Source organism: Microtus pennsylvanicus, chromosome 12, assembly GCF_037038515.1.
Source record: "Microtus pennsylvanicus isolate mMicPen1 chromosome 12, mMicPen1.hap1, whole genome shotgun sequence".
NCBI lineage: Eukaryota > Metazoa > Chordata > Mammalia > Rodentia > Cricetidae > Microtus > Microtus pennsylvanicus.
The window spans coordinates 92,387,953-92,406,694 of NC_134590.1; the positions used below are offsets into that span (position 1 = coordinate 92,387,953).

The 18,742-nt window shown below is 55.1% G+C and overlaps 2 protein-coding genes across 4 annotated transcripts in view; both read left to right on the forward strand.

Annotated features, from left to right (window-relative positions):
* Window positions 1–5,155, forward strand: part of Dpp9 (dipeptidyl peptidase 9) — a 30,760-nt gene extending 25,605 nt beyond the window's left edge. For 2 of the 3 annotated variants that reach the window (XM_075942636.1, XM_075942635.1), the window contains exons 16-21: window positions 768–913; window positions 984–1,130; window positions 1,827–1,979; window positions 2,536–2,678; window positions 3,883–3,994; window positions 4,479–5,155. In XM_075942636.1, coding sequence (XP_075798751.1) covers window positions 768–913; window positions 984–1,130; window positions 1,827–1,979; window positions 2,536–2,678; window positions 3,883–3,994; window positions 4,479–4,571 — 794 coding nt within the window. In that variant the 3' untranslated portion in view covers window positions 4,572–5,155. Of the gene's footprint in view, window positions 1–767; window positions 914–983; window positions 1,131–1,826; window positions 1,980–2,112; window positions 2,231–2,535; window positions 2,679–3,882; window positions 3,995–4,478 lie in introns of all 3 variants that reach the window. The other variant, XR_012907215.1, reaches the window with a different exon arrangement.
* Window positions 5,156–8,133: 2,978 nt separating this feature from the next.
* Mydgf (myeloid derived growth factor) lies at window positions 8,134–18,048 on the forward strand. Its single transcript, XM_075942637.1, has 6 exons — window positions 8,134–8,321; window positions 9,774–9,824; window positions 14,366–14,427; window positions 15,140–15,221; window positions 15,695–15,767; window positions 16,324–18,048. Exons 1-6 carry the CDS (start codon window positions 8,169–8,171, stop codon window positions 16,401–16,403), a joined length of 501 nt encoding a protein of 166 aa, XP_075798752.1. The 5' UTR covers window positions 8,134–8,168; the 3' UTR covers window positions 16,404–18,048.
* The last annotated feature ends 694 nt before the right edge of the window (window positions 18,049–18,742 follow it).

An 18,742-nucleotide genomic window follows, 5' to 3' on the forward strand; every position in this document is an offset into this window, starting at 1 on the left:
GTGAGTAGTATGGCCTCAGGAAGCCCCACCAGCCAGGGCTCCCGGTGATGGGCACAGAGGTGGAGATCGTTCACTCTCCCAGCAGTCCCTGGCAGCCACCCTGACACCCTGGGGCAACCGCTGTGGCAGGGAGCTCAAGGTCAGCCAGCAGAGGGGCCTCAGAAAAAGATAGTTCTGAGAGACCGCCTTAGAGGCTGAGGTCCACCATGACTCTACCCACACGAGATTTGGAGTGCTTGCCAGGCCACTGTCCCAAGGTGTGCCTTGCAGAGACCTCCAGTAGTGGCCAGGGCTTGATGGCAGGCTGCCAGCATCCCTGGAACCCTGGTTCCATCTCCAGAACCCAAGTGTGGTAGTGCACACTGTCATCCCCCCACTCAGGAGGCAGACGCAAGATCACTGTATCTGGTCTAGGCCAGCCTGGGGCACATAGAAATGGTGCCCCAGGAAAGCAAGGCCTTAGCCCACCATAGCAGCTGACCTATGTGACTGTGTGCCAGTCCTCGGGGAACCCAAACGTAGCCACGGTTGGGATGACTGTGCCACTCTGAGACCAGCTTAGTCGCTCTTCCCACGGTGGCTAGGCTGGTGGAGGAACCCGGCGGGGTGGCCATGCCAAGGGGATTGCATGTCCCCCATGGAGTTCCTCCACAGCTCCCCCAAGATCATCTTCCAGGCAGAAGCAGTGGAGGCAGATGAGGTCCACAGGCCTGGGCTTGTGGTGGGCATGGCCCTGCTGGCCACTCTCAGTACCTTTGTCACTGCAGACTGCCCCCCGGACTACGTGCCCCCTGAGATCTTCCACTTCCACACCCGTGCTGATGTGCAGCTCTACGGCATGATCTACAAGCCACACACCCTGCAGCCGGGAAGGAAGCACCCCACTGTGCTCTTCGTCTATGGGGGCCCACAGGTGAGTGCACCCTGGCCCAGGCCCCGCCCCCTGCCGCCCCTACAGCTCTCACCACCCGGCTTCCCTGCAGGTGCAGCTGGTGAACAACTCCTTCAAGGGCATCAAGTACCTGCGGCTGAACACGCTGGCGTCCCTGGGCTACGCTGTGGTGGTGATCGATGGCCGGGGTTCCTGTCAACGGGGCCTGAGATTTGAGGGGGCCCTGAAAAACCAGATGGTGAGTCCTGCTCCTGCAGTGTGGCTCTTGGGAGCAACTGGGTCCCAGAAACATGCGTGTTCTCCACTCCTCTCAGGCCCGAGCATGCGGCTGGGGGAGGATAGTGGCCCAGACACAGCTGGATGCTGTGGAGCTTCTTGGGTGGGTCTGATGGGCGTGGCAGAAGGGAGCTTAAAGGGTGGTGAGGACATTGGTGTTGAGTGCAATGACGTTGGCAGTGGCGGGGATGGTGCCTGCGACTTTGGCAGTGGCGGGGATGGTGCCGGTGACGTTGGCAGTGGCGGGGATGGTGCCGGCGACTTTGGCAGTGGCGGGGATGGTGCCGGCGACTTTGGCAGTGGCGGGGATGGTGCCGGCGACTTTGGCAGTGGCGGGGATGGTGCCGGCGACTTTGGCAGTGACAGGGATGGTGCCGGCGACTTTGGCAGTGGCGGGGATGGTGCCGGTGACGTTGGCAGTGGTGGGGTTGGTGTTGATGGTGGTCATGATGATGGTGGGGGTGATGGGGTTGGTGCTGCTGCTGATGGTATTGTCCCTGCAAACAAGAGAGCAGCTTCAGCAGGGCCTTCCTGGGCCGTAGTACTTCGAGTATTACTTTGAGTCTAAGAAGAGAGGCTTCTTGCTAGCAACAAGGTGACGGGGTGTGGGATCCTGGTCACTATCTGGGGGAAGTCACAGAGTGCTGGGTTTCCACAGGGCCAGGTGGAGATTGAGGACCAGGTGGAAGGCTTGCAGTACGTGGCCGAGAAGTATGGCTTCATCGACCTCAGTCGTGTCGCCATCCACGGCTGGTCCTACGGTGGTTTCCTCTCACTCATGGGGCTCATCCACAAACCACACGTGTTCAAGGTGGGTCTCACTCCTGTCTAGCCCCCTGCGGCCCGATGCCCATCTGCCCTTGATCCCATGTCCCCACCAGGAGCCCCAGCCTGGAGCAAGCACTTTGGCAGGGGCCTTGCCACCTGGCTATCTCTCCCCGCAGCCACCCCACGAGGCCGAGTCCCCCTCCTCATTGCCTGCCACCACCGACCCCAGGATGGCATCCGCCAGCAGCTCTATGTGGGAGGCCAAGCCCGGGACCCCGCCTCGGAGGGGCAGAGGTGGGGCATGCTGTGAGGAGCAGCAGGGGGGCGCAGGCCCCCGGGACTGGCAGGGCACTGCGGGGCGGCGGCCATGAGGAGGCGGAGGAGGCAGGAAGGTGGGACGGGCCCTCCCTCCACACCCTGCGTGGAGTGCAGCTCAAGGCCCATGGGAACACATCTGAGGGCCCCCTGCAAGCCACCACCCTCATGCATGAGCTGCCTAACCCTCTGCTGAGGCCCGCAGTTCCAGCCAAGGCTAGGCCCCAGATCCGACACCTTTCTCCTTCTCTCTCCCTGCCTGATCCATCCCTTGTGTCTTCCAGGTAGCCATTGCGGGTGCTCCCGTCACTGTGTGGATGGCCTATGACACAGGGTACACAGAACGGTACATGGATGTCCCCGAGAACAACCAGCAAGGCTATGAGGCAGGGTCGGTGGCCCTGCATGTGGAGAAGCTGCCCAATGAGTAAGCCACCCACGCGCTTACCATGCGCTCCCCAGTGCTCTTCCCTGCAGCTTCCGGGCTCTCATCCTCTCTGCCTGTGTCTCCTGGTACCTCCTGCCAGCTGGCCTGGAGGTGCGGGATGGTGGGGACGAGGGCCACACAGGCCGTGGTACCCTGCTTTCCTGAAGCACTTGCCTACACAGTTCCAGTAGCCCTGTGAGCTCACGTCCAGCCTTGTACAGCCCGTCTGGACCTGAGCTCCTCGGGCTGCATGGACATGGGCACTGTCCACACACACTCACTTCACAGGTGACAGTGGTCACAGCAGAGGGGCAGCCGCTGGTCACAGTGCAGTGTGGCTTTGGCATCTCTGCCTCGGGAATGCCTACCATTGTCTGCACCACTGCAGGGCTCCTGCAGTCAGTCCCGCTCACTGCTCTGTGGAGGCCGAGACCTCACTGCTGCTGGGATGGCAGGACGGAATGTTCTAGAGCTAGTGGTCCGATGGGCGTACAACTTACAAAGCCACAATGACTCCAGACATTGCTCTGTCATTCATAGGAACCATTAGTGCTGCAAAAAGTTAGTGTATAGGGGCTGGAGAGTTGGCTCAGGGGTTAAGAGCGCTGACTGCTCTTCCAGAGGTCCTGGGTTCAATTCCCAGCAACCACATGGTGGCTCACAACCATCTATAATTTAAAAAAAAAAAAAAAAGAAAATAGCTGAGCCTGGGCCCTGTGGTAGAGCCTGTGGCCAGCATGCAGGAGGCCCTGAGCCCTGTGGTAGAGCCTGTGGCCAGCATGCAGGAGGCCCTGGGCCCAGCCCAGCACCACAGATCCCAGACATGGCAGCTCATGCCTGTCATCCCAGCACGCAGGAAGTGGAGGCAGGAGAATCAGAAGTTCAGTGTCATCCTTAGCTACATGGACAGTTCAGGGCCAGCCTGGGCTACATGAGACCCTATGCCTAAAATAAATAAATCTGATATAAAAGAGAAAATTCACCTTCTTGGTCACACCCACCACTTTTGATATTCTGAGGAGGCACAGGTGGCTGCTGGCCAGGGCATAATGCAATGGTCAGTGCTGGTGGGGCATAGTGGTAATGTGCTTCCAGAACGTCCTACCACAGCAGAATGCCTGGGCATGGGGCCGGGAAGAGACTGTGAGCCCAGGGGTACCGCCCTCTGTCCCCCAGAGGCCTCACTCCCTCCCCTCTCCTCCAGACCTAACCGCCTGCTCATCCTACATGGCTTCCTGGATGAAAATGTCCACTTTTTCCACACAAACTTCCTCGTGTCCCAGCTGATCCGGGCAGGGAAGCCGTACCAGCTCCAGGTGAGTGGTTCTGGGGACGGCGGCCCAGGCTTCATCCTCCACATCCCAGGTCCTGCTTTGATGAGTCTATCTACAGGCTTGGGGGTGCCCCCACAATGATTAGAAACCCCAGAGGACTTCCCTGAGGGAGGGGACATCTAAAGGTGCAGGAGTTGGTGAGGACTGAGGCCCAGGGAGCCTGAGACCCTGGGTCACTCAGCCTTGGAAGTGAGGGTGGGCAGAGCCTTGGCTTGAGGGGTAGGGCAGAGGCGGGGCTTCAGCAGTGAGGGGACAGTGGACCTCAGTGGGGGCCCTGCCTGGAGGATATCCCGTCAGACTGTGGGGCATGGGTTATAGAAGGCACAGGAAAGGAGAGGAGGCAGCTGTGGGTCTGGGGAAGGGACCCCCAGAGCCTGGATAAGGAGACTCTGCCTTGTGTGGTGCAGAGCAGGGGCCCCAGTTGAGCCTGTCTGCAGCCCTGCCTCTTCCTCTTTCTCTTCCACAGATCTACCCCAACGAGAGACACAGCATCCGCTGCCCCGAGTCTGGGGAGCACTATGAGGTGACATTGCTGCACTTCCTGCAGGAGCACCTCTGACCTCCGACCTCTGCCCTGATGCCGCCGCTGCTTTTCTTGCATTTTTTTAAATCTTTTAGTTTTTGAAGCTTTCGATTTGTTTGCTTGCTGCTGCCTGGGGGCCAGGACAGAGGTGGTGGCCCCCATGCGGCCCTCCTTGGGCTGGTTAGGAGGAGACCATCACCGGGCCCACAGCCACAGGCGCTGTCAGGGTCCCAAACCTGTAGCACCACCCCAGCACAGAAGCATGTGCTGCCCCCTCACCCCCCCCCCGCAGAGTCGTGTGTGTTTGGGGAGCATTTTAAATAATTATTTAAAAGACAGGAAGCAAGCGGTACCGAAATATAAAATTGGAGGTACGGCACTGGGCCGCTGGGACCCAACGCGCCCTCCCAATTCCCAGGCTTTGTGGAGCTGCCAAGCCCTTGTCGGGGCCCCTTTTGCCCTGCTTGTCATCTCTGCCCGACTTCTCCAGCACCACCCAGGGGTGCCAGGGTCGGGAGTAGGACCCATCCTGACCTCAGGGGTGTAGCCCTTCCCAGCCCCCTCCCACCAGAGTTCGGGCATAAAGTAAAAAGTTAAAAAAAAAAAAACAAAAAAAAAACCCAGAAACCACCTCTACATATTATGGAAAGAAAATATTTTTGTCAATTCTTATTCTTTTATAATTATGTGGTATGTAGACTCATTAAACGATTCCAGATGGAAATTGTGCTGTGTGTGGCTCCTTCTCCAGCTGTGCTGGCTTCAGGGACTGAAGGATTGCAGGGGGCTCTGTGCGGTGTGGGTGCTGAACTGGGAGGCGGGTACGGGGTCGCTGGGGTGCATAGGACACCCCATCCCAGCCCTCGGGAGGTGGAGGCCATAGGATTAGGAGTTAGTTCAAGGGCATTCTTGGATACTTGAGACCCTGTCTCAAAAACATTTTTTAATTATTAAAATTATTCCTTAAAGATGTATTATTTTTAATTATGTGAGTATGTGCATGGGTATGCATGTGTTTGTGTCAGTGGGTATATGCACATGAATGGACGTCTCCAGAAGCCAGAGGACTTGGGTGTGAGCCCATGACGAGGGTGTGTGGAATTAAATCCGAGTCCTCGGGAAGAGCAGTGCCTGCTCCTAACTGCTGAGCCATCTCCAGCCTCCACAGCAATGAAATTATCAAAGGCTGGTCATGGTGGCTATCCTAGGGCTCAAAGGCACAGGCAGGCGGATCTCTGAGTTCTTAGTCAGCTAGTGGCTTCTGCCAGGTTCTGGCCCCACCCTTGAAGTACACATGTGGACTGTGTACCCAGTGAAACAGCCCCCTCCCTTCCCTTTCATTTGAAAGGAGTGTGGGGAACAAAGGGGTTCACGAGACGGCTCAGCAGATTAAGGCACTTGCTGCTAAGTCCCGCCACCCGCGTGGGAGGGAGAACCGACCTGGGAGCTGCCCTCTGCCTTCAGACATTGAATCCATAAATGTAAAAGGAAAGCCAGTAGTGAGAGAAGGAAGGGATGGGGAGTGAGCGTGGGGCAGGAGCAGGCAGCATCCTCAGAAGTACTGGAGGCTAGTTTTGTATGCTACGCATTTATTTCCTGTTGTGCACTGTTGCGCACGGCTGCTTGCCCAGCTCACATGCAGTCAGGAGAACTTGCAGGAGTCACTTCTGTCACCGTCTAGTTCCCCAGGGCCTGAAGCACCAGTCAGCAGTCTTGGCAGCAAGCCCCTTCCCCGTTACTCATCCATTTCGCCGACCGACTAAGTCTCATTTTTAACCATCAGAAAGCTGGGAATATTGCTCGGCAGCACAGGGCTGGCCAGGCTTGCTGAAGGCCCCATATTCTAGCCCCAGGAGAGCTAAGCAACACCTGTGACACACACAGGAAGCTGCGAAAGTGGAGGAGTCCTCTGTCCCCTGCGCTGGGACAGCCTCCTTCTGTCCTGATAACACCTGCAGGATCCTGTAAGTGAACAGCCACTTGAGGCCACAGAGCCTGCTCTTCAGCCATAGACCACATAAAACTGGTGCCGGGGCGCAGGGGTCAGGGCAATCACTTAGCACACAAAAGCCCTGGTTTCCATCCCAGCTGTCATCCCAGCACTGGAGAGGGGCAGGCAGAAGAATCAGGAGTCCAAGGCCATCCTGACATAATACGAGCCACCGGAAAAATAGAATAAACACATTTATTTTACTCTATATGTGTGAGTGTATGTTCCACCTGTTCTGTGCACCACATGCGTGCCTGGTGCCTCCAGAGGCCAGAAGAGGACGTTGGATCCCCTGGATATGGAGTTAGATTATAAACCTGAAAGACCCTCAGAGAGGACCTTTCCTCTCTGATGAAGACCCCAGAACCAGGACACTCCGAGACCAGGCCACAGGATGCAATTAGCAAGAGGTTTATTGAGTAAACACAGGTACCTGCGGGCAGCAAGTCTTTCGGGGGACTTGCGTGCCTGCAGACTGGGAGGAGGTCTTTTTATAGGGAAGAGCAAAAAGCAAGTTTACAGAAGCAAAAGCGTGGTTATCGGTCGACCGGAATGAGGCAGGGGCATGAATGGTTTCCTCTCTCAGCAAGGGTGTCAGCAAAAAGCAAGTTTACAGAAGCAAAAGCGTGGTTATCGGTTGACCGGAATGAGGCGGGGGCATGAATGGTTTCCTCTCTCAGCATGGATGCCTGGTAACAGTCATCCCGTTCCTATCTTATAGCTAACCTGCTTTGTTGATATCCTATCTTATTGACATCTTGCCTTGCAGTCTTTCTATCTCTATCTCCTGCTCTCTCAGGCACATGGGATGTTCTTACGGGAGCAGGCTGGCTGCTGATCTGGAGAGTTTTTTTTTTTAAAAGCAAACAGGACATTCCCCCTGGAGCATGCTAGCTGCGGGTTTTGAGGAGGGGGTCTGTAGGGTCTTTCAAACCGACATGTGGGTTCTGGGACTCAAACCTGGGTCCTCTGCAAGACCAGCCAGTGCCTTTAATTGTTGAGTCATCTCTCCAGACCCCACAACAAAATATTTTTAAGCAGGTGGTGGTGGCGCACACTCGGGAGGCAGAGGCAGGAGGATCTCTGTGAGTTCAAAACCATCCTGGTCTATATAGCAAGTTCCATTACAGGCTCCAAAGCTACAGAGAAACCCTGTCTTGAAAAAAAAATTAAATTAAACTTAAACTATAAACTGAAGTAAAATAAGTTACAAAACGAAAAATAATCAACAAGTTAATTAAAAATTGAAACTATTAAAGATACTCTAACGAAATAAAACACAAACCCCATGCGGCCTGAAAGGTGGAGACCTCGAGTCCATTTAAATAAGATATAAATGTAAAAATACCGGAATAGCTTTTGCACCCTAATTACAATGACGTCAGGCATTTTTATATGGGGAACCCGAACTTGAGCCGGAAAAAGGCAGATGTTACCCCTGCAGCACCGACACGAATTTTCTCCATTCATCCGAGGCCGCCAATCAGAGGCGCCGTCTGGCATCACGTGCCGAGTTGTGACCCGGCGGCCAAAGCTGCGACGTGTGCGTCAATGAATCGCGACAACGCGTCCGGCGCAGAACGCTCCACGTGTCCCTCGCCGCGCCCCGTCGGCGGGCGCCTGCGCAGTGGCCCGGAACCAAGATGGTGGCGCCCAGCGGAGCCGTCTGGACCGCGCTGCTCCTGGTGACCGCGGCACTGGCGTTGGCGGGCGCCGTGTCCGAGCCCACCACCGTGCCGTTTGACGTGAGGCCCGGAGGCGTCGTCCATTCCTTCTCCCAGGACGTAGGGCCCGGGGTGAGTGCCGAGCCTCCCTCGGGGGCATCGCCGACCGGGCACTGCCGGGATTGGACGGAGCCAGTACCGGTTCGTCCCGGCGCCCGTCGGAATGGCAGGGGCGGGGTTACCCGGAGACCGGCTACTCAGAGGGGCGTGGCTGCCTCCGTCGCCGCCTGTCAAGCACTTCCTACCTTCACGGCACCCTCCCCTCGTCCAGCACATTCTGGAAAACGGAATTCTGGGTGCTGAGAGCCGTGGGTCTCAAGAGACTTCACTTCGCTATGCAGGTCCCGAGAGGGTTGCTCGTGAGCTAGGACCAGAAAGGAAACACCCCAGGCCTTACACGGGTCCGGCCACTCCGATTTCCCTGTGACAGCTGTGTCCCTGTCCCTTTTGACCATTTCCTGAGAACATTCTTATTTTTTGCTTTTGCTTGTTTGTTTTTTGTTTTTTGAGACAGGGTTTCTCTGTAGCTTTGAAGCCTGTCCTGGAACTAGCTCTTGTAGACCAGGCTGCCCTCTAACTCACAGAGATCTGCCTGCCTCTGCCTCTCGAGTGCTGGGGTTAAAGGCGTGGGCTACCACAGCCCGACTTGAGAACACTCTTGTAGCCCAGAGCTTCCTGGCAGGATTGTGTTGCAGGAAGGAAGTAACAAAGGCTCCCGTGTGTCAGGCACTCCCAGGTACTGAATCCAAGACCAGTATTCTAAACGGTGACTGCTGTAGGCCACGTGACCTTCCCAGGAAACACTCCCATCCCACCCAGCCCCCCAAGGATTATGCAAAGTTCTTTTCCTTTTCTATGCTACTGAGATGGAACCTAGGGTCTCACACAGGCTAGGGTTCTACCCCAGCTCCAGCCAGAGCTCTACTGCAGATGTACGTTCAAGGCCTCTTTCTACTGTTTTACCTTCGGTCACCAAGACCGGCCTTCATCTTGCAGTTCTCCTGCCTTGGCTTCCTTGGTTGCTGTTAAACCCGGAGAGGGAGCATTCTGACAGCCATCTGATTAAAGCAAGCTATATTTAAAAGTGCACAAGGGACTGACTGGTCAGCAACTGCCTCCCCCTCGCTGGCTTTTGAGGTCCTTTTTTTTATAGAGAAGCATTAGGATTTATAGAAAACAGCTGTTGAGATAATGGGGCACTCGGGGATCGAGGTAGACCAATGTGAGAACACACTGTGTGGAAAGAGAGTTGTCACAGGCGTTCAGGAGTTCAGCAAGGCAGAGGAGGTCAGAAGTTCAGCATAGGTTGAAAAGCGTGTTTCCCAGGATACATTTGGCTTAGGAAACAGAGATTTATGCCTGTAAGGCATGGAGGCTTATTAACAGTTCGGTCAACGTGACTCCTGTTTGGTTTCACCTTCGCTGAGGTGATGGGCATGCAAGCCCCACGCCCAGCATGCTGGGGTCTTGATTCTGTGCAGTGAGACACTGGCTCTTCAGCCTCCTTCTCTTTCTCTTTTCCAGGGCAAGTTTACATGTACGTTCACATACGCTTCCCAAGGAGGGACCAATGAGGTGAGTCACTCGGGGTCTCAGGCAGCTGGTATCGGGACGTGGCCTCTTTCACGTGTGGGCGTGTTCTTGGCAATCAGCACAGATACAGTGCAGGTTCAGTGCATTTTCTTTCTTTTTGAATTTTTCCCCCCAAAACAGGGTTTCTCTGTAGCTTTGGGGCCCCGTCCTAGAACTCTCTCTGTAGACTAGGCTGGCTTTGAACTCAGAGATCCGCCTGCCTCTGCCTCCTGAGTGCTGGGATTAAAGGTGTGCGCCACCACCGCCCAGCATTCTTTTTGAATTTTGGAAAAGATTTATTATTTTTTTAGTATGTATGGGTGTTGTGCCTGCATGGTGCTTGGTGCCCATGGAGACCACAAGAGGGAGACATGGCTCCTGGACCTGAAGGTACAAACAGCTGTGCGCCGCCATGGCGTGTTGGCAAAGCAGCCAGTCCTCTTAGCCTCGGAGCCACCTCCCAGCCCCATGTTGTGCATAGGCAGGATCACAGTGCAGCCTAGATGAGCCAGCCTTCCATGTTTTCCAGGCTGACCTCAGTCTTTGGGCACTCCCCTGCCTCCCATCTCTCAGGAGTTGACTGACAACCTTGAGCTGCCATTCCTGTGAGACTCTTCCTCACTCCAGAAAAGAGGTAGCTTGTCAGTCCGTCATTTGTGGTTCAGAGTCCGGGATGACCCCTTGTGACCTACGTGAAGGAGCAGTCAGGGCATCCTGTCCCAGTCCCTGCAGGAGGGTGGGGGAAGCCTGTGGTGCTCCTGGCTGCACTGGAGCTGCCTCCCTCTCACTGCAGCAAGGACAGCAGTAGCTCAGTGTTGTAGCGGAAAGCACTGGATTCTCAGTCACAAGAGCCTGAAAGGACCCCGGGCTGCCTTGGCTTTTGCCTCATGGAGCCAGTGACCTACAGTGCCAGTCCCTGACTATTGATCCGTGTGTGATCAGTGAGCACTGTGGTTCTATTGATCTGTGTGTGATCGGTGAGCACTGTGGTTCTATTGATCTGTGTGTGATCAGTGAGCACTGTGGTTCTATTGATCCGTGTGTGATCGGTGAGCACTGTGGTTCTATTGACCCGTGTGTGATTGGTGAGTACTGTGGTTCTATTGATCTGTGTGTGATCAGTGAACACTGTGGTTCTATTGATATTGATCCGTGTGTGATCGGTGAGCACTGTGGTTCTATTGATTCGTGTGTGATCAGTGAGCACTGTGGTTCTATTGATGTTGATTCGTGTGTGATCGGTGAACACTGTGGTTCTATTGATCCCTGCGTGATCACTGAACACTGTAGTTCTATTGATCCCTGTGTGATCAGTGAGCACTGTGGTTTTTATTTGTCAATTTGTTTTTGTCAAATTTGTTGGTGCTTTTTGACAGAATCTTATCATGTATCCCTGCTCCACCTGCCTCAGCGTCCTGAGTGCTAGATGACAGTGTCACTACCCGTGGGCAGTGGGATCTTTGTTATTTCAAGATGGTATGTGCCTTAGGAGGCTTGCCTGAGCGGTCAGCCTGGGACAGTCCTCAGGTCAGCCTGTGAGCTGGCAAGGGGGCAAACTCCCAGCAAGACCATCCCCCTACCATAGAATGCAGGATAGGTAGTATTAAGGCCAATCGCCATACAGTTAGATGCCTGTGCACCATGGGAGCCAGAGCCGGTCATTTACGGGACATAGTGGTGGCTACGGTACCTTGCACATGAGTGGTCTGTGCAGAGCTTTCCATGGGGCCAGCCAGTGAGTGGAAGTGGCTCAGTGTCCATGGATGGACGGGCATGCACAGCCCAGCACCTGTGAGCAACGTTGCGCATGGACAGGGATAGCAGCCCTGCTTGTGGCGTGGAGTGCATTGAGCATGGATATAGCAAGTGAGAGTAAAGGAGAGAGAGGCTGCAGAAAGCCTACACCTTCAGCCAGGTGCTCGTGGTACCCAGCAGAGGCCAGAAGGGAGTGTCTGACTTCCAGGACCAGGTATGGAGGGTTGTGCACTGCCATGTGGATGCTGGAAATTGAACCCAGCTCCTCTACAAAAGCAGCCAGTGCTCTAACCACTGAGCTGTCTCTACAGACCTTCAGTCAGTAACAAACTAGCGGTGGGTGCAAGATGGCTGTCAGCTGGCTCTGCTAGCAGCCCCACGACAAGCATCCGGCCTCTTTCCCGCTGTAGGTACGATTTAAAAACACAGTTTTTAACATGTATATATAGTAAGGTTTGTGAATGTGTACACATATGTGCGTTGCCCACTGAGATTCCCTAGAGCTGGAGTTACGAGTGTTTGTGAGCTATGCTGTGGGTGCTGGGGACTGAACCTGGGTGTCCTAGTCAGGGTTTCTATTGCCGTGAAAAAACACCATGGCCAAAGCAAGTTGGGGACAAAAGGGTTTATTCAGCTTACACATCCACACTGCCGTTCATCATTAAAGGAAGTCACACAGGGCAGGAACCCGGAGGCGGAGTGGGCGCAGAGGCCGTGGAGGGTGCTGCTCACTGGCTTGCTCCCCATGGCTTGTTCAGCCTGCTTTCTTATAGAAGCCAGTACCACCAGCCTGGGATGGCACCTCCACAGTGGGCTGGACCCTCCCCGTCAGTCACTGATTAAGAAAACGCCCTACAGGCTGGCTGCAGCAAGATCTTCTGGAAGCGTTTTCTCAGTCAAGGCTCCTTTCTCTCTGGTAGCTCCAGCTTGTGTCAAGTTGACATGAAACGAACCAGGACAGCAGGTCCTCAGGGCAGCGTCTGTGTGGCTAGCTGCTCAGCAGGCTTCAGTCAGCTTGGCTGTTCTGCTGTAGCCATTGCTGCCGGCTACAGGCTGGGACCAGCGCTCCCCCAAGACCTTGGAAACAAATGCAGATCCCACTTCAGAGCCAGCTTCAGGGAGCTCAAGGGACAAATGACAGTGACAATTTCCATTACACGGAGTGGAGCGTGGCCTGACCTGCCACGGCCAGATGGAACCTCAGAAACACTGCGCTCAGTGAGGAAGTGGATCTGCTGGGACCGGGAGGGAGTCAGGGGGAGCTGAGCACCAGGCTTCCCTTGTCGCTGATGGGGCAGAGGGTCTGACGCATGGTGGTGAGGACCTGGCCTCACTGATTGTGTTTTAACGTGAATGGTCCTGGGAAAGGAAAATTCCCACTTTATTTTGTCAGTGGGTTTAGGGGTTGGCTGTGCCTGAGATTAAATGAATATAAGAGGGGCCAGTAGCAGGCGGGTGACAGCACTCTGCGCTGAGGCAGGAGGATCAGGAATTCAAAGTCACCGTCAAGAATACCCTGGGCGGGGGCTAGAGAGATGGCTCAGTTGTTAAGAGCATTGCCTGCTCTTCCAAAGGTCCTGAGTTCAATTCCCAGCAACCACATGGTGGCTCACAACCCTCTGTAAGGAGGTCTGGCACCCTCTTCTGGCCTTCAGGCATACAGACAGAATATTGTATACATAATAAATAAATAAATAAATGAATATTTTTTTAAAAATACCCTGGGCTACAGGAGACCCTGTTCTAATGGAAAAGCAAGGCATGGACCTCCTAGCGGCATTTCTCGGATGGGCTGTTTCTGGGCACAGAGGCCCTGGAGTAGCCTGCCAATTCGGGATTAGTGTGTCTGTGGACTGACCCAGAGCCAGAAGTTTGACCCTGGCGTGAGTACAGTTGGGGCTCACGGCTTACCTTTCAGGCAGAATGTAGCCAAGCGGCCACAGGGTCCCCTTGTAATTGATGTAAACATGGCCTGCCTTAGCATTGGAAAACCTCTTCTTTGAAGCCATGGAGAGCAGTAATGGGAGCCCCAGGGCTGGGGATACTTGCTGTGAGAACTAGTTGGCTAGGGTTTTGTTGTGATTTAATTTTAATTGTTTTATGTGTATGGTGTTTTGCTTGCATGAATGCCTGTGCACCAGCTGCATATCCTGGTGTGTGTGGAGACCAAAAAAAGGCATCAGGTCCCCTGTAACGAGTTACAGGTGGCTGTGAGCCTCCGTGTGGTTCTGCAACAAAACCTGTGTCCTCTGGAAGAGTGGCCTGCGCTCTTAGGTGCAGAGCCGTCTCAGCCCTGGCCGCTATGGGTCGTTGTTTGAAACAGGCTTTCATAGTGTAGTCCTGGCTGGCCTCGGATTTACAGTGTAGCCCAGGCTGGCCTTGAACTCACAGAGCTATCTGCCTCTGGCTCCTGAATGCACCACTGTGCCTGTATTGTTTTTGGTTTTTTGAAACAGGGTGTCTCGTGTAGCCCAGGCTAGCTTCCTATGTAGCCAAGGCTAACTCCTGATTGTCTCGGGTGCTGGGGTGACAGACATGCTTCACTGTGCCCTGTTTCTGGGGATGGAGCCAGGGCCCCATGCTAGACACTGACCCACAGGCCCCAACCCTTATCTAGTTTTTAGACAGGATCTCACTGTTGCTAAGCTGGGAGCCATTCTCAGGATGTCGTCCTTTATGGGAAAAAAGTGACATAGGCAGTGTCTTGATCCACTGTAGGGCAGCGTGTGTGGCGGCCTTGCAGAGAGGCCCACCTGTCCTTGCTCAACAAGCCTATCCTCTCTCCCCAGCAATGGCAGATGAGCCTGGGGACGAGCGAAGATAGTCAGCACTTCACTTGTACCATCTGGAGGTGAGCCGCAGCCACTGGCGTATGTGTGGGTGGATGGGGGTGTCCTGCAGACACTGTGTATGCACGGGGCTGGGGCTGGGGCTGGGGGGTGTGTCCTGCAGACACTGTATGCACGGGACTGGGGGGTATCCTGCAGACACTGTGTATGCACGGGACTGGGGGGGTGTCCTGCAGACACTGTGTATGCACGGGACTGGGGGGGGTGTCCTGCAGACACTGTGCATGTGCACGCCACATTTGATTCAGGACAAGTAGGGAACAGACTGGAGAGTGGCCCTGTGACCTTGGGGAAGCTGCCAGTGTGTGTATTAACACCACAGCACCAGGAAGGGGATGGGAGGAGGGCAGGGAGCTGGGAGTTAGGTCACAGGGCAGGAAATCACCACAGTGCTTTTTGGCAAATTTTAAAAATTGGGATAGAGCCCTGCCTTCTGTGATGTACAGTCAGCTGCTGTTTCTCTTAATCACCAGCTCTGGGAGGCAGAGGCAAGGGGATCAGGAGCTCAAGGCTAGCCTTGGCCAGCTTGGGCTACCAGACACCCCATCTCTCCTACCCCAGGGGCTGTCCCCTCCCCTTCATCCCCGGCACACACAGAGCTCCTTCCCATCTCTGACTTCACCTTCCTGGAGATTCCTACCATGGAGTCCCACGTCATCAGGCTCTTTCTGGGGCCTCGACTGGGTTCCACCAGCGTTGACTGTCTCCCCACAGGCCTCAGGGGAAGTCCTACCTGTACTTCACACAGTTCAAGGCCGAGGTCCGGGGTGCTGAGATCGAGTATGCCATGGCCTACGTGAGTGCCAGTCTCGGGGACCTGAGGACAGAAGGGGTCTCCAGATACCATTCACTGCAAGGGACTCAGCAATCCCACTGACCCCAGGGCTCCCACATGAGTTGGGGCCCTCAGCAGAAGGCCTACAATGTGGGCTTCTGGCCCATCCCTCTACATAGACCTCCTTTGCCCCAGGAGGCCAGAAAAATGGGGAAAAATGGGAGGAGCCAGGGTGGAGCAGGGTAGCCTCGGTCTTCTCCTGTCCCTCAAGTCAGCCAGTGACAGGCTCAGCATACTAGAGCCGTGTAGCAGCCTCCTCAGGAGTGTTACTGGGAGCCCAGGTGACACTGAGGCTGTTTCCTGTGAGCTGACCCTCCTGGGATCCCTGCTGGGAATGCCTGGCTTTAGACCACAGAGCTCAGGAGACAAACCGAGGGGACTCGAGGGCTTCCCTCTCTTCTGTGTGTCTACTGAAGTGTCCTGTTCTCTTTCAGTCCAAAGCTGCGTTTGAGAGAGAGAGTGATGTCCCCCTTAAAAACGAGGAATTTGAAGTGGCCAAGACAGCAGGTAGGTGAAGATGGGACCCAGCAGGCGGAAGGCATGCAGCTCCTGGCAGGGGGCCTCGCGACTACTACGCTAAGGATGGGTGGTGGGCTAAAGAGAAGCCTCTTGCAGCATGGACCCTGTGCCACAGCTGTGCCGGTCGGTTTAGCTGGTGACATCCTAGATCCTCACCTGCACTGGTCTGCCTCTGCGGCAGCGGGTCCAAGGCAGCTGCTGTAGAAAGCAGAGCTCCCCAATCTGGAGTGTCAGGCTCTGAGGACCTGGTGAGGGAGACACTGGCAGAGCCCAGGGAAGTGGGTCCATGTCCTCAAAAGAACCTATTCCAGGCTTCATTGGGGGACTTATGGGGGTTCTCCTTGGCCACGCCCCTAGCTCCCCACTGGGGGGTTCTAGGTGGGGCTTCAGAGTAGCTACATTGGCAAGCCTGTCCCGGTGCCTGGCTCTGCAGTTTTCCACTTTCATTCCCCTCCCGCCCTGCCGTGCCCTCTGCTGGCACTGCCCCAGTTCCAGCATTTCAGGTGGCATCTTGTCAGGGCCCAAATGTGCTTGTGTCTTGCAGTGTCTCACAGGCCTGGGGCCTTCAAGTCTGAGCTCTCCAAGCTTGTGATCGTAGCCAAGGCAGCACGCTCAGAGCTGTGACCCCCGCCTGCCTGGGCGCACTGCCCACTACTTGTCTGGGATGCTGGTGTTGCCCTGTCTGCAGCTCACACTGCAGCACTGCTGAACTCTGAGCCTGTCACCCATCTCCCCAGGTGCAGGGCATGCTGGGGGCCCGGAGGAGGGGGCCTGGCTTTGTGCAAGTCAGGTGTGGTTCCCCCTCTGAGCTGCAGGTGAGCGCCCCATCCCCGGGACTGTTTCTTACCCACCCAAGGTACCTCCATTCAAAAGGAGGGGAAGAGACGGAGCAAATAAACCAATAAACACCACCCCAGCTGGGGTTCTCTGGGCTCAGGACTCAAGCCTGGATTCCACTGCCTTCCATGGTAGCAGCAGCAGGCATAGGCATGTGTCTCCCCCAAGAGCGACTATCACACGGCCCCCAGCCCTTCATGGGGAATTTTGTGTCTGTGTCATTTCTGTGCCCACGGAGGCCAGAATGGGGTTTCGGGTCCCCTGGATCTAGAATCACAGGTGATTGTGAGCCACCTGTGGGTGCTGGGAGTCGAACCTGGGTCCTCTGCAAGAGCAGCCAGTGCTCTGTTGAGCCACCTTCCACAGCCACAGTAAGAAATCATTAGAAACAAAAATAACTTGCAGCCAAAGAAACCTATGTAAGCTAAAAGGTTTTCAGAGGGATCCCTTGGCCCCCCCAGCTTTGACCTTGGTCCTGACCTCTGGCCAAATACCTTGTGAGAGTCTGGGGCTGCCAGGCAGGCCTGTACCTGACACAGGCCTGTAGGGTGCTGCAGTCCCCCATTGTTTAGGGGTGGCGTCCCATTGTGTGGACTAAGCAGCCTCCTGCTGCCCTCAGCTTCAAGGAGGGGACCCTCTGTGAATGGGAGGCTAGCCTAGGCTATGTAGTGAGTACCAGGATAGCTCAGACTGTACAGTGGAACCCTGCTTCAATACAGGGGAGTTGACCTTTAGGACACTGAGTGGAAACTGAGGACTTCCCATGCTGCATGTGTCCCGGAAGGACATAGCCATCAGCGTTGTCTGAGGGGCCCGAGGCTCGGGGCTCCAATACCTGGGTGTAGGTGACATAGTCCTAGCCTCACGCCCCTAGGTGTGAAAGGACCCAGGATGAAGTGAGGTCACTGACTGCCTGGCTCACCCCATGTACCATTGAGGGTCCCCAGCTGTTAGCAAGAATACAGAGCAGTTAGAACTGGGCGCCGGGACACAATGGCCCTTTAATATTTAATCTTAAATTTCTGAGGAAAAATTTTATGATGCTCAGCATGAACCTAGTGCCTCAAACACAGGAGGCCAGTGAGGCCACCAGCCTGTGCGGAGCCAAGGGAACACGGTGGAACCTGGTCAGGGAGGGGCTGGCAGGGGAGGAGCTGCCTCCTTAGGGCCTCTGACATAGACTCTGGGTGGCGGGCGTGGCAGCAAGCACCTCTACCCATGTCAACAGCCACACGGTGGCACCTTTAAATATTCTTTCTAGCATAGGCCTGTGATCCCAAGCATTCAAGCAGTTGAGGCAGGAGGATTGTGACGTCCAGGTCACCCTGAGAATCTAAACCTAAAAAGGAAATAAGGTTAGCTTGATGGTCGAGGCTCCATATGGCATACCAAACCCAGTGACACAAAATAATAAAGGAATATGTCCCTCATGTGCTCTGGCTTTCCTTTTCATCTCACCCTTAGGAACACAGCCCCGCAAATCTCAGTCTGTTCCCCTCATTGGTCCATCTGGTCAGCATGAGGGTTTCATCTGGGGACAGCGGCATGCATGTTGGTGTCCCAGTTTCAAGATCTGGCCCAGGGCCTAAAGTGAGACGAGTTTCCCTGTGGAGCTGGTGTGAGAGAGGGAGGCTTCCAGGACCTGACCCCTTGCTGCCCCGTGGGCTGGGGCCCCAGAGCTGGCGGGCTATAGGGTAAGATGCTGTTTTGAAAACAACAAATATTAACAATCAGTAGTTGTTGATAGAATCTCTGTGTTGGCCAGATTTGAAACACTAATAAAGCCTCTGTGACCCCCCCAACCAGGCCCCACAGGATGCAGGTTGTAAACTTTGTCCTAAATACTCACAGCTGTGGGTGTTGTGTGTCCTCCCCATCTCCCATATCACCTTAACACCTGCAGCATTGCAGAACCCCCCCCCCAAGTGCGGCCGCACTGTCCTCACTGGGGGTTCTAGGCGGGGCTTCACCCTGGCCACGCCCCCAATCCCTTACTGGGGATTCTAGAGCACTAACCCACACCTCAGCTGTGCACACACATTACTGAAGCCTGACCACCTTTCCAAGGATAAAAGTCTGTCTCATAGTGACCATAAGGTTAAGCTAGGTATTACGTCATGCTCCCA

Coding starts and splice junctions, on each gene's coding strand:
- Mydgf (XM_075942637.1), top strand. CDS start 8,169: ATGGTGGCGCCCAGCGGAGCCGTCTGGACCGCGCTGCTCCTGGTGACC. Junction 9,825..14,365: donor CCCAAGGAGGGACCAATGAG/GTGAGTCACTCG, acceptor CTCTCTCCCCAG/CAATGGCAGATGAGCCTGGG. Junction 15,222..15,694: donor TCGAGTATGCCATGGCCTAC/GTGAGTGCCAGT, acceptor GTTCTCTTTCAG/TCCAAAGCTGCGTTTGAGAG.